The sequence below is a fragment of the Parasteatoda tepidariorum genome, chromosome 9 (assembly GCF_043381705.1).
Source record: "Parasteatoda tepidariorum isolate YZ-2023 chromosome 9, CAS_Ptep_4.0, whole genome shotgun sequence".
NCBI classification, from domain to species: Eukaryota; Metazoa; Arthropoda; class Arachnida; order Araneae; family Theridiidae; genus Parasteatoda; species Parasteatoda tepidariorum.
The window spans coordinates 60,139,753-60,150,950 of NC_092212.1; the positions used below are offsets into that span (position 1 = coordinate 60,139,753).

An 11,198-nucleotide genomic window follows, 5' to 3' on the forward strand; every position below is an offset into this window, starting at 1 on the left:
AAAATATTGCCGTTATCTCTAGGTAGATATAAAGTTAATCATTGATTGACTCATACAGTAAGGACATCAAACATTCCTTGGAAAAAGAAAGTAACGCTAAAAATTTCAGAGGAATATAAATATTATAATGTAATTTTAATTACCAATATAAACTCAAAATTAATTTATCTAGCTTAGTTCAAATTTTCTTCTCTCATTAGCTCAGTGTAATTAAGATTTTTTTCTCCGGAAAAAGTAATATTCAATTGTTTTTTTTTCTTCATAAAAAGCTTTGTTTTTCCTTTGTTGTGCAATTTATCTAACTTGGCTCAAATTTTTAATACTTTTCTTCTTTCATTACTCCAGTAAAATTAAGACTTTTTCTCCGGAAAAATTAATATCCTATTTTTGTTTTCGTAAAAAGCTTTATGTCCTTACAAAGGATACCAAAAACTCCTCTGGTTTAGATAGCAATGTTATATGCATAAATACGTACAAAAATGTACCTTTTGTACGTAAAACCCTTATAAATTCTAAACTATTTGTTCAATCTTTTCGAGATTAATTTATTAGCTACGTTAAAATCTGCGTAAAAAAATATATATTAGATGTAATGCTTTGCCTGTCCAGAGAAAGTCTCATACCCCTCCCCCTTCAAAAAATTCCCCTTTTGTCCCTCAAAAAAGTGGGAAGCGAGGAGTTTTTAAAATATTTTGGTATTTTATATATTTATAATTTTTGCCCTTATTTTAGCCGTGATTACTGGACTGCTATTCCCATTCAGCGTTGACTACAATTAGGCAATATATTATAGTTATATATTGATATTTTTAAATATTGCGATAACGATATTTTAAAAAGTATTCTCACCTTATCTCGTGAATAACATGTCTGAAGAAAAATTTCGAAGATAAATGTCTGAAGATGAGTTAGTTGAAGACCTGAATGAGCTAAAAAACATTTCAGTACTTTTTGCGTTATGGTACTTCATTTCTTGACTTAGTTTTTTTTCTTCTTTTTTCAAAGGTTTATTACAACCATTATCCATTTTTCATCGATGTTTTATTTTAAAAGGTTTATTACGACCATTATCCAATTTTCATCGATGTTTCTTTTTAAAAGTTTATTACAACCATTATCAACTTTTCATCGATGTTTTTTAAAAAGGTTTATTACAACCGTTATCCACTTTTCATCGATGTTTTTTTTTAAAGGTTTATTACCGTTATCCACTTTACATCGATGTGACAGCAATAATAACGTAGTAATTATCTGCAACGGCGACATTTAAGTGACAGATTTTTATTTCCCCCCCATCCAGATGCTGTACGAATGCATTTATGAAACCGAGACCTGACTCGAACGAGTGAAATTAGTGAGTTACTAGTAACTTCCCAATTTATTGCGGTGAAGTTACTTGTAACTTCACAGAAAGAAAAAGACATCGGATTCAGTTACCAGATGTGGAAATCAAAGTTACCAGTCAGTCATTTGGTCTTTTTTTTTTACTAGTTAAAGGACTCATCAAACTACACCAAAATTTTTGATTAAATAGTATCAGCTTTTTAAATAAAAAATATATAGCTTTATTTTAGCACCCTAGAAAGATTTTTTTTCAACAAGAAATCAGCTTTTTACCTGGATTACAGTAGCTACAATTTTTGAAATCTAACAACATTTGGTTATTTAACATTCTTTTTAATAATAATTTTGTGAAAAAAAACTAGTTTTTAAAAAATTATCATAGCTACTTCTATGTAATAGAATTTTAATAGTTTGAAATTAATTTCTAAAGCAAGAAAAAGTACATACCGATAATTTTTACAAATCAGATAAAAATCCTTGTTGTTGACTCCATGAAAAATCTACCAAAGAATATTTTTGTTTCGTTTGATTTCGTTAAACACTGCCTTTCAGAAAAGCACAGATTGCATCTTATATGGCATACATAATCTATGTTAGATTCAGAACTTCTAATAGACACCCTCTTATTACACAACAAAACAGAGGCATAATAAAAATGAATTCATTCAATAATAATCACAAATCCTTTTATTAGTTCTCACTGAATTGGCAGTCAATATACTGATTAGTTACAAAAAATTTAGAGCGTCACATATTCAAAGATACAATAAATACTTTTCTGCATTCACAGCATAGCAAACACTTATGAAACTTTAAATAGTTATTTAGGTATCATTCTTAAATAAATTCACAACCATTATGAAAATAAATCTTAAGTAAGATTTAAAATATCATTTACACACTGATTTAAATTTCTAATTATCTAAAACAAGACATTAAAACTTGTAAAATGCCATAAGTAATCAGTGAATATATCACTGCTTTAAAAGATCTAGTATAGAAAAATACTTATGTTCAATCAGTTTTAGAAGCTCGGAATATAAATTGCACTTAAATTATTAGCATATTTGTATCGCTATATAAAAAGTGCTAAATTTAAATAATTGAAAAGATACTTCTCATAATGCATGCGTATCGATCGCAATTTGTATAAAAAAAATGAATGAAAATTCACTGGAGATTTTTAAAAATAGCTTAAACAAGCTTTTACCATCAACAAGTTCCAGTTTCGTTAATTGGCAACACTTAAAAAATAAACTGCACTTAAATTAACCAAAACCTTTAAATATAATTATTCTAAACATAACAATTTTTTTTAAAAAACATACAGAATATCTTAAAATGTAAGTCTTATGCATAATAATTAAAGTTCATGTAATATACAAATTACCCTGTGTTCAATCAATTCTGGAAGTTCAATATATTGAACATTGTAATTAATACTAATTTCACAGTAGGAAAGTCACTAAATATAAATAATTAAAAGGAAGCCTTAAATAATGCAGGAGTTATAAGGAATACAAAGTAATTCATTTAAAATATATTCTTAGTCCAAATGTTTAAAATTAGTATTGGAAATACTTTAACTGGTGCATTTAAAAGAAACTTACCAAAATTGTTAAAACAATTCCTTGAAATAAACGAAAATTTATAAAAACTACTCGACCGATTTTGGAAGTTCAACAGCACTGTAATTCATTTAAAATATATTTATAGTCCTAATGTTTAAAATTAGTATTGGTAATACTTTAACTGATGCATTAAAAAAAACTTACCAAAACAATTAAAACAATTCCTTGAATAAAGCGAAAATTTATCAAAACTACTGAAGTTTTTATTCTAGGTATTGTTACTAGAGATCAAACAAAATACATTGAATGTTCGACCGATTTTGGAAGTTCAACAGCGCTGTAATTCATTTAAAATATATTTATAGTTCAAATGTTTAAAATTAGTATTGGCAATACTTTAACTAGTGCATTTTAAAAAAATTTAACTATTAAAACAATTCCTTGAAATAAACGAAAATTTATCAAAACTACTGAAGATTTCATTCTAGGTATTGTTACTAGAGATCAAACAAAATACATCGAATGTTCGACCGGTTTTGAGAGTTCAACAGCACTGAGAGCTTCCCTTAGTATATTCGGACTATCCATCTGTTTCTGTTTAGCATCGTCTGAGAGTGTTGCCAATCGTAGTCTTGTACGATAAGCAGCTAAATCGGCGTAGGCAACAGGCACAGGAATCGATATGCTTTTAGAACATCGGAATGATATGTTGCACGAATAATATGTAAGCTTCTGAAAATCTTCTGCTGAAAAATCACTGTCGTCTGCCAGGACGGTATAATGAGCTGGTCTGCTTGTTCCTAAAAATTATAGCAATTAGAAACTATTAATAACGAATTAAAAATGTGTTAATCTCATATGGAAAATAAATTAAAAGCTCAAACACGTGACAGAAGATTTGAAAAACCCAAGAGAATGATATAAAAAATGAAGGATGGTGTTCCAAAAATTGAGAGGAAGGAAATAGAAGACAGAAATATACGATTGGCTGCTTTTACGCTCAGTAAACGACACTTTTTATAAGGGATGCAACGAATATTCGGCAGCTATTTTGTATTCGGCTAGTTTGCCGAATATTCGGTTGGCCACACATTTGGCCAAATGTTAGGAAAAGTATTTTTTGATAGTTTCTTCTTTTTTTTGGGAGGGGGGGGGGATTAGAATTGATTTAATAAAACCAGGGTTGGCAAGTTTTTGATACATGGCAGTTTTTACCGGTTTATATACCATGGTTTTTACCGTCATGTCAAAAAACCCTCTGTCAAAAACCCATAGTTTTGGTAAAACTGTATTTTTATTTGAGTTTAACTGCTTATAATTTAAAATTAATTCATTTTTGGGCAATAAAATTAGAAAAAAAGTTGTTAAAAGATATTTCAGAACAGATTCGTGAATTTTCCCAACATGATATCAAAACATACTATTTGAAGTTAAATATTAGGATACTAAACAAAATTTTCAACATTTCCAAGCATCATTTTGTTTGGCATATTACATTACAGATGAATGTCAAGTCATTCCTGACTTAGAGTTTGTTAGTAGTTACAAGTTTTGAAAGTTTTGTTTAGCTTATTTCTAATATTTAAGAAATGCCAAAATTAAATTCTTCTTTTTAGTTCTTGAATTTATTAATAGTTCCAAGCTTTTTTGTTTGTTTGTTTATTTCTAACAATTAAGAAGTGCAAAATTTTGAATCCTTTGCATATCAAGCTATAATGATAAAATTAAGTATCACTATTTTCAATAAGTATATTACAATATTTCTATATGAATGTACATCCTTCTATAAGAATACATGTATATAGTTGCAAAATTAATAGCAATCATTTACAACATTCATTTATAAAGCCAATTATGTGAAAATAATATATTGTCCGCTATATGCCATAAATTAAAGAAAACAGTAGGTTTTTGACGGTTTTTAAAACAAGGTTTTTACCTCTGTCATGTCAAAAACCAGTTATTGACGGCAAAAACTCAACCCTGAATAAAACGTTATCTAAAATTGTATTATTTACTATAGGAAATAGTTTTTACACGTATTAAGTTCTAAATTTCGATAATTTATGTTCTGAAAGACAAATGAAAGAGCGAAATTTGACGAATTGAAACTAGATTACTTTATACTGAACCTCGAGTTTTGTAGTACTAATTTTTTTTTATATTCAAGCGCTGTTTGAATATTTTGAATTTTGTCGTTTTATGAAAACTTTTTGTTTTAAGAATTGTTTGCTTTATTAAACATATTTTTTTCTTCGTTTTTATAACAGAGCAGGATTAAAACGGGGCTCTAACAGACTTAATTCTCTTATTATCAATTTTTTCCTGGTACGGTAAAACAGATAACCGGTAACATGAAAAAACTGTGATTTTCAACGTTAAAGTTATATTTTAAAAATTAAGAATTTTTTTTTTCTTAACCTTTTTTTTTATCAACGATTTATTATGGGGCAGCATTTTTTTTTAGAAGTTTGTTTAAACGTTATTTTTTTATCGTTCGTTAAAAAAAAAAAAAAAAATACAGCAAAGTGAAAAATTTAAATTGAGATTTTGAGAGCTGAATTTTTTGTTTAAAAATCAATAGCGATTCTTGTTTTGATTTATTCTAGCTTTTCCTTTTTCAAAAAAACTTTTGTTCTTATTATGACATTGCAATTAAGAGGGTTTCTATTAAATTTATTTTTTTTTCCTTCGCTTTTTCTTGAAAATACGATGCGTGGAAAACTGAAATGCTCAGTTTTAAACTTTCTGCCTAAAAATTAAAATCCTTTTTTGTTTCATTTTTGTATCTAATCTCTTTTAAGGGCATTTTCATAATAGCTCGTAATTTAGAAGCTTTTCCTATAGCCTATATCACTTTTAGCATTTTATGAATACTATTTTTCCGAAAAATATTATTTTTAGTATTAAAATTTTGTTTTAATAATTAGAAGTATTTTCTTTTTCTATTTCTCTTTTTTTCAACTTTACAGTTTTATTTATTTTTTTATAGTTGTTAGTCTTTTATTTGTCTTGAATATTTCTAATGGATAGCTATAACAGTTTTCACCCTTAAACCAATAACAATAATTTAGCTAAGCTTTGATTATTTTTTAATAATGACTAAACTTATTGATAAATAAATAATTATTAATGTTTTTTTTAAACAAAATATATTGTTATACGGTTGATTTTTTTGACTAAATACTCGGCTAAATCAGGAATCTCGGCTTAGATCCCTTATTTCTATCCGAGATGCAAATTTAATCACCAAGTTCGTTACAAGAGGGCGTAAATAACATACCTTTCAATCCTAAATGACTGCAAAGATAGAAATCTCGGTGCACTGGATGCACAATCTCAGTATCCACAACTGTTCCTGGTGGTACATTTCCTTCCGGTCTAGCTCCATCCCTATGATCTTCTGGTCTGAAACGGACATGATGTCTCTTTTGAACTACGACAAACGTAATCGCTGGTTGATAACTCTTACTTATCTCTTTACATGCATCTCTTATAGCTGTTAATTCCTTTTCTAGAACTTCTGAAAAATGACCATCGCTCACTCCATCTCTATAAAAGATTATCTTTTCCGGCCACTTACCTAGAGTTTTGTCATGAAAAGTAATTAATAAAGACTTGACCATGTCTTTTAAATTGATGATTGTCTCGACCGATTTCTTCTTAGCATTAACGTTCTTCTGCAGCTTGCATGTAACAGCAAAACGCGACAGTATCATATCTAGACTCCCTGCAACAGCTGCTACTGATATTCCACTTTTGTCTGTCACTCCTGCGTGGGATACATCAGCTCCTATTATCATAACAGGCTGAGCCATTATCTTTGGAATTTCTCCTTGCGTTAAAACGTGGTTAATTCCACCAGTTTTAGCATTGATTTTTAGACATAAATTGCCTAAAAGAGAAGGATTGCATTTTCTCGCATTGTTATGGTCGATGCACTGCGTCTGAAGACCGAGTTCAACTTCGGCTATTTGCTTGACATTTCTGTATATCGTTTTGTCTTTAAAAGGTATCACAACCACAACCAGCTGAATTTGCTTTTTTCGTGCATCAGTAAGTGTTCTGAGAAGATTATCATATCTAAAACCATCGATGCTTTTAATATCAGAAGGTTGTCCAAGATTTAAACCGGCTGCTCCACCAATTCTTTGCAACTGATCGGAAAAGTTTTTCAAATCATTAAATCTGCAATGCCGCTCAGCAAGATTAAGCAAAATCCAAGATTTAATATTGGAGGGTCTATAAAACTGCAAATCTCTAATGTTCCATGATCCATCTCTGGGTTGAATTTTTCTATTTCCATAATTTAGGTTTGGAGCTTGCATAGTGCGCCCAGACAAACGCACAGGATCTCGTTCTACGCCAATGCCGAAATTTTTTAAATATTCATCTCCATCGTAATTGGCCCACTTATTTCTGATGTTAACTATTTTGCGAAACCTATTTTCGGGATTATCAGCAGTAAATTTAATCATTTCCCGCTTATCATTATCGCTCAGCTCCTTTCTGCAGTGCTGCCCTTCCGGAATGTAACAAACTTCAATCGGTAAATATCTATTCTTATTTTTTGGTTTCACTTGTACACATGGTAAGAAGGGAAAGTCCAGTTTCTTATTGTAGCGTTCCAAAAAGTATTGATCAATTGAAAGAATTCTTTTTGTCCCGTCTTTAGCTACATCTTCAAATGTTATGTCTCGAGCGTTTTTGTGAGAAACGTCAATTATACAATGGGTCACTTTAACAACATTCGGTATGTGGTATGTTTCGATTTTCAAATTTTTCACTTCACTTCGCAATTTTTGGAGTTCATGATTTCCAATTGTAGGCCTACGAGATAATTCTTCTGTTGAAACTCCAAGGGACTTCGCCATGAACTCAATTAGCGGCTGTTTACTAAAGAACGTTGTGGCGCTGGTATTTAAATTGGTCATGATTTTCCATTGTCCCAAACGAAGACTTTGATGGTATCCAAACCAGATTTCTATACCACCAGATAGAGGGCATATATTATTGATATCTTTATGGAAGAAATTACGTCCTATTGGTATGTACCTCAAGGCAGGTGAATGTCGAAATATTGTCTCTAAAGCCATCACTGCTGCTTGGATGTCTTCAATGTTAAGCTTTCTATTTCGGAAAAGCTCATGCAAAACTGATAGACTTATGGCACAATTTTTTGATTTCTGCCCATGAGCGTTTTTCTTTTCAACTGGTTTTATTTGTATTTTAAAAACATCTCTATTCGATCTCGGACTTTCTTCCTCAGAGGCGGCTCCCTTCTTCGCCTCTTTCTTATATTCATCATCAATTGAAACTTCTTTTGTGTACGGAAATTTTAATGCCAAAGGAGACGGCGTATACATGTTGCTTTCGCCATCGTATACAGCGTAAGTTTTGTAGAAATTCTTGTCTTTTTCTAGCATTTTAGCAATTACTTTACGGTTGACTTTAGTAGTCAGACATCGATACCTCTGTACACCCTTAGCTGGAGTTAACATACTTAACTCTGAAGATCTATCACGTCTGCATTCAACAATTTTGACATCATAATGATACACATCATTATCCGGCAGTAATTTAAGAGGAAATAAATTACATACCAGTCTGATGGGTCTCCCAAGTGTTCCTGGTTTTTGCTTGACTGGGAGTCCATCTGTAATAACCATCCGGTTTGAAACATCTGTTCCGATATCAACTTTATCATCGAACTCAGAAGCTAGAGATTCTACATCTGGTATGTTTTTCGACCTTTCTTTCGTCACTTCGGTTCTTTCTCTGGGAGTAACTGATTTAACAATTGCACTCGAAGTGATACTGGGATCTTGAGCATTTTCCTCTTTTTCGGGTATATAACGGGCTGAGGCTGTTCCAGATGAAGTAGAGGCGTAGATATTTTCAGGACGCTTTTGAGCTTCAACTACTTTTTCTTTTTTTCGAATTTGTCCAGAAGTGCTGGCAGATGCAGAACTAGGCCGGACGACTTCACCAATTTGCTCAGGAGGGCGGCTTGATGGACCTATGATATTAGAAATCGTTATTTTTATATTCACTAGTCATTTTATTATTATTAAAAAAAACTCTGAGGGATATTTTTCATAGTAAATTATCTCAAAAGCAATCGTAAAACAGGGTGCGTAGCCTAATTATTCAACAAAAATTAAGCACTTTAAAGAATACCATAATTAGGCAGGGTTGGAAAGTTTTTGACAATTTACGGTTTTAACCGTCATGTCAAAAAAAAACTTTTGGCATTGTTTTTGACAATTGTCAAAAATCATGAAATTTTGAATCATGTACAAGGAATGGAGTTTTCATACGCTACGGACTGACAATGCGCCGAAATAGATTGGGGTTGAATTAATTGTGAAAACGTTGAATAGAACAATGTGAACTCTGTCTTTTTGCATAATTAGAAGCGAAAATCAACATAGTAAAGGAAAAATCTCATTTTGAAAAAGGGAAAATTAAGTATTTTTTAAAAACACCCAATGAAAAAAGCACCTTTACGGGATTTTAAAAAACGAAAATAAACATCTTTAACACTAGAAAGACGGAAAATTAGTTATATACCTACATTGCCCAAAAGCAGTCAAAATGACTGGATTGTGAATGCGTAAATAATTTTCTTTTAAATAATTAATTTGTAACATTTTTAATATTATTTATATAGTTACATAACAAGTTATTAGTAAATAATGACAGTAAAAAAATTATTATTGTACAAAAAGTCACAAAATTCTAAGAAATTGTGTCATTACAGAGATGGCAACTGCTCCGGACATACCAGAAAAATTAAAAAAAAACGGTAAATAACTACAAAGTAAATTTTGTAAACATTTGACTATTTTTGCTTGCTTTTTAAAAGATATAGCATAACATAACTACTATAAAGTAGTAAATTATATAAGCCTACGAATTATTTAGAAATAGTGGTGGATAAAAATCTACTTAATTGAATTTATTAAACCAAGAATCACAATTGATAAAATACCACTATAAAATATATATTTGCTGTTCGGAGCAAGTTGGCAACTCTGTCATTATGTACATCATTGTTTTTCTAATTGAAATTAAAAGCAGTCAAAATGACTTCCTTAGGCAACCTGGTGTTAAGCACTTTTTAAAAACGCTACACACCCTGATGACCCATCTAAGTCAAAGGGTTAATTACGAAGGGACAAGATTGCACCGGTCTGTTGTTGTTAGTAATGCCCTTTGCCAAAATCAGCAAGCCTGCTATGGGAATCCAATCTTGTTTTTCACTGGCGTCACCTATCACCAAGAATACGACTTAAGCCACACACACGTCATAGCCCGTTTTACAGGAAGGACTCAATCATGCCTCATTCATTCATCTACAGATCGTAATTTAGACCTGGTAGGTATTGATTTGTTATGGGAACTTGGAGACTTTGTGACCCCGTCAGATTTAACGTGTACCAGTCACCATTCAATACACCATTTAATTAACCAGTTACCAAGTGAAATTGTCCAAATGATAATGAGAGAACCAGAAGAGCAGTCAGAAAATTATGACTATGTTAAATCTCTTTTGCTTAAGTGCTACAGACTAAGTCCTGAAAAATTTAGACAACTTTTTTATTCTCATGAGAATACTGATGGAAAGTCATGGAAAGAATATTACCACGAGCTTGAAACGTATTTTAATGGGTGGACTGCAGGACTTAAAATAAGTAGTTTTGAGAGTTTAAAAGACCTGATCATCACAGATCGAATGAAAGCTCGGGTGCCGCCAGATATACGAGAACGTTACTTGGATCAGTGGACCCATATAATTTCACCTTATACATTAGCTGAAAAGGTAGATGAATTTATTGAACTCAAAGATGTTTTTAAGAATCATATTCAGTATAATAATAAATATAGTAACAATAAGTTTTTGAAAGAAGAAAATATCGCCAAGGGCAAACAAACAGAGCCAAGTCGAAGTACAACTAATAATCAAACTGTTTGCTACAATTGTTATGATACCGGCCATTTTGCCCGTGATTGTGTAAATCCAAAACGTCCAAAGTTTTGTACTGCCTGCAAAACAGAAGGACATGGTACAAAGGAATGTCCAAAGATAGCGTCTTTCCCATTAGTCAATGCAGTTTCGTTTTCACCCAGTTCCAGTAATAGTACAACGAAGAATATTATCATAGAAGAAGTAAATACAAGTGCTCTTATGGATACCGCTGCTGATATATCTATGTTAAAATATAGTTTTGCACAAACGCTTAATAAAAATATTCATAAAAATATAGTTACACGAATTCG

The 11,198-nt window shown here is 31.0% G+C and overlaps 1 protein-coding gene across 1 annotated transcript in view; it reads right to left on the minus strand.

Annotated features, from left to right (window-relative positions):
* Nucleotides 1-2,013: 2,013 nt before the first annotated feature.
* LOC107438078 (protein argonaute-4) overlaps nucleotides 2,014-11,198 on the minus strand; it is a gene marked incomplete in the record, with an annotated part of 19,302 nt that continues 10,117 nt past the window's right edge. Inside the window, 2 exon segments of the mRNA XM_071185577.1 lie at nucleotides 2,014-3,715; nucleotides 6,199-8,934. Of these exon segments, the coding sequence (XP_071041678.1) occupies nucleotides 3,420-3,715; nucleotides 6,199-8,934 (3,032 nt within the window).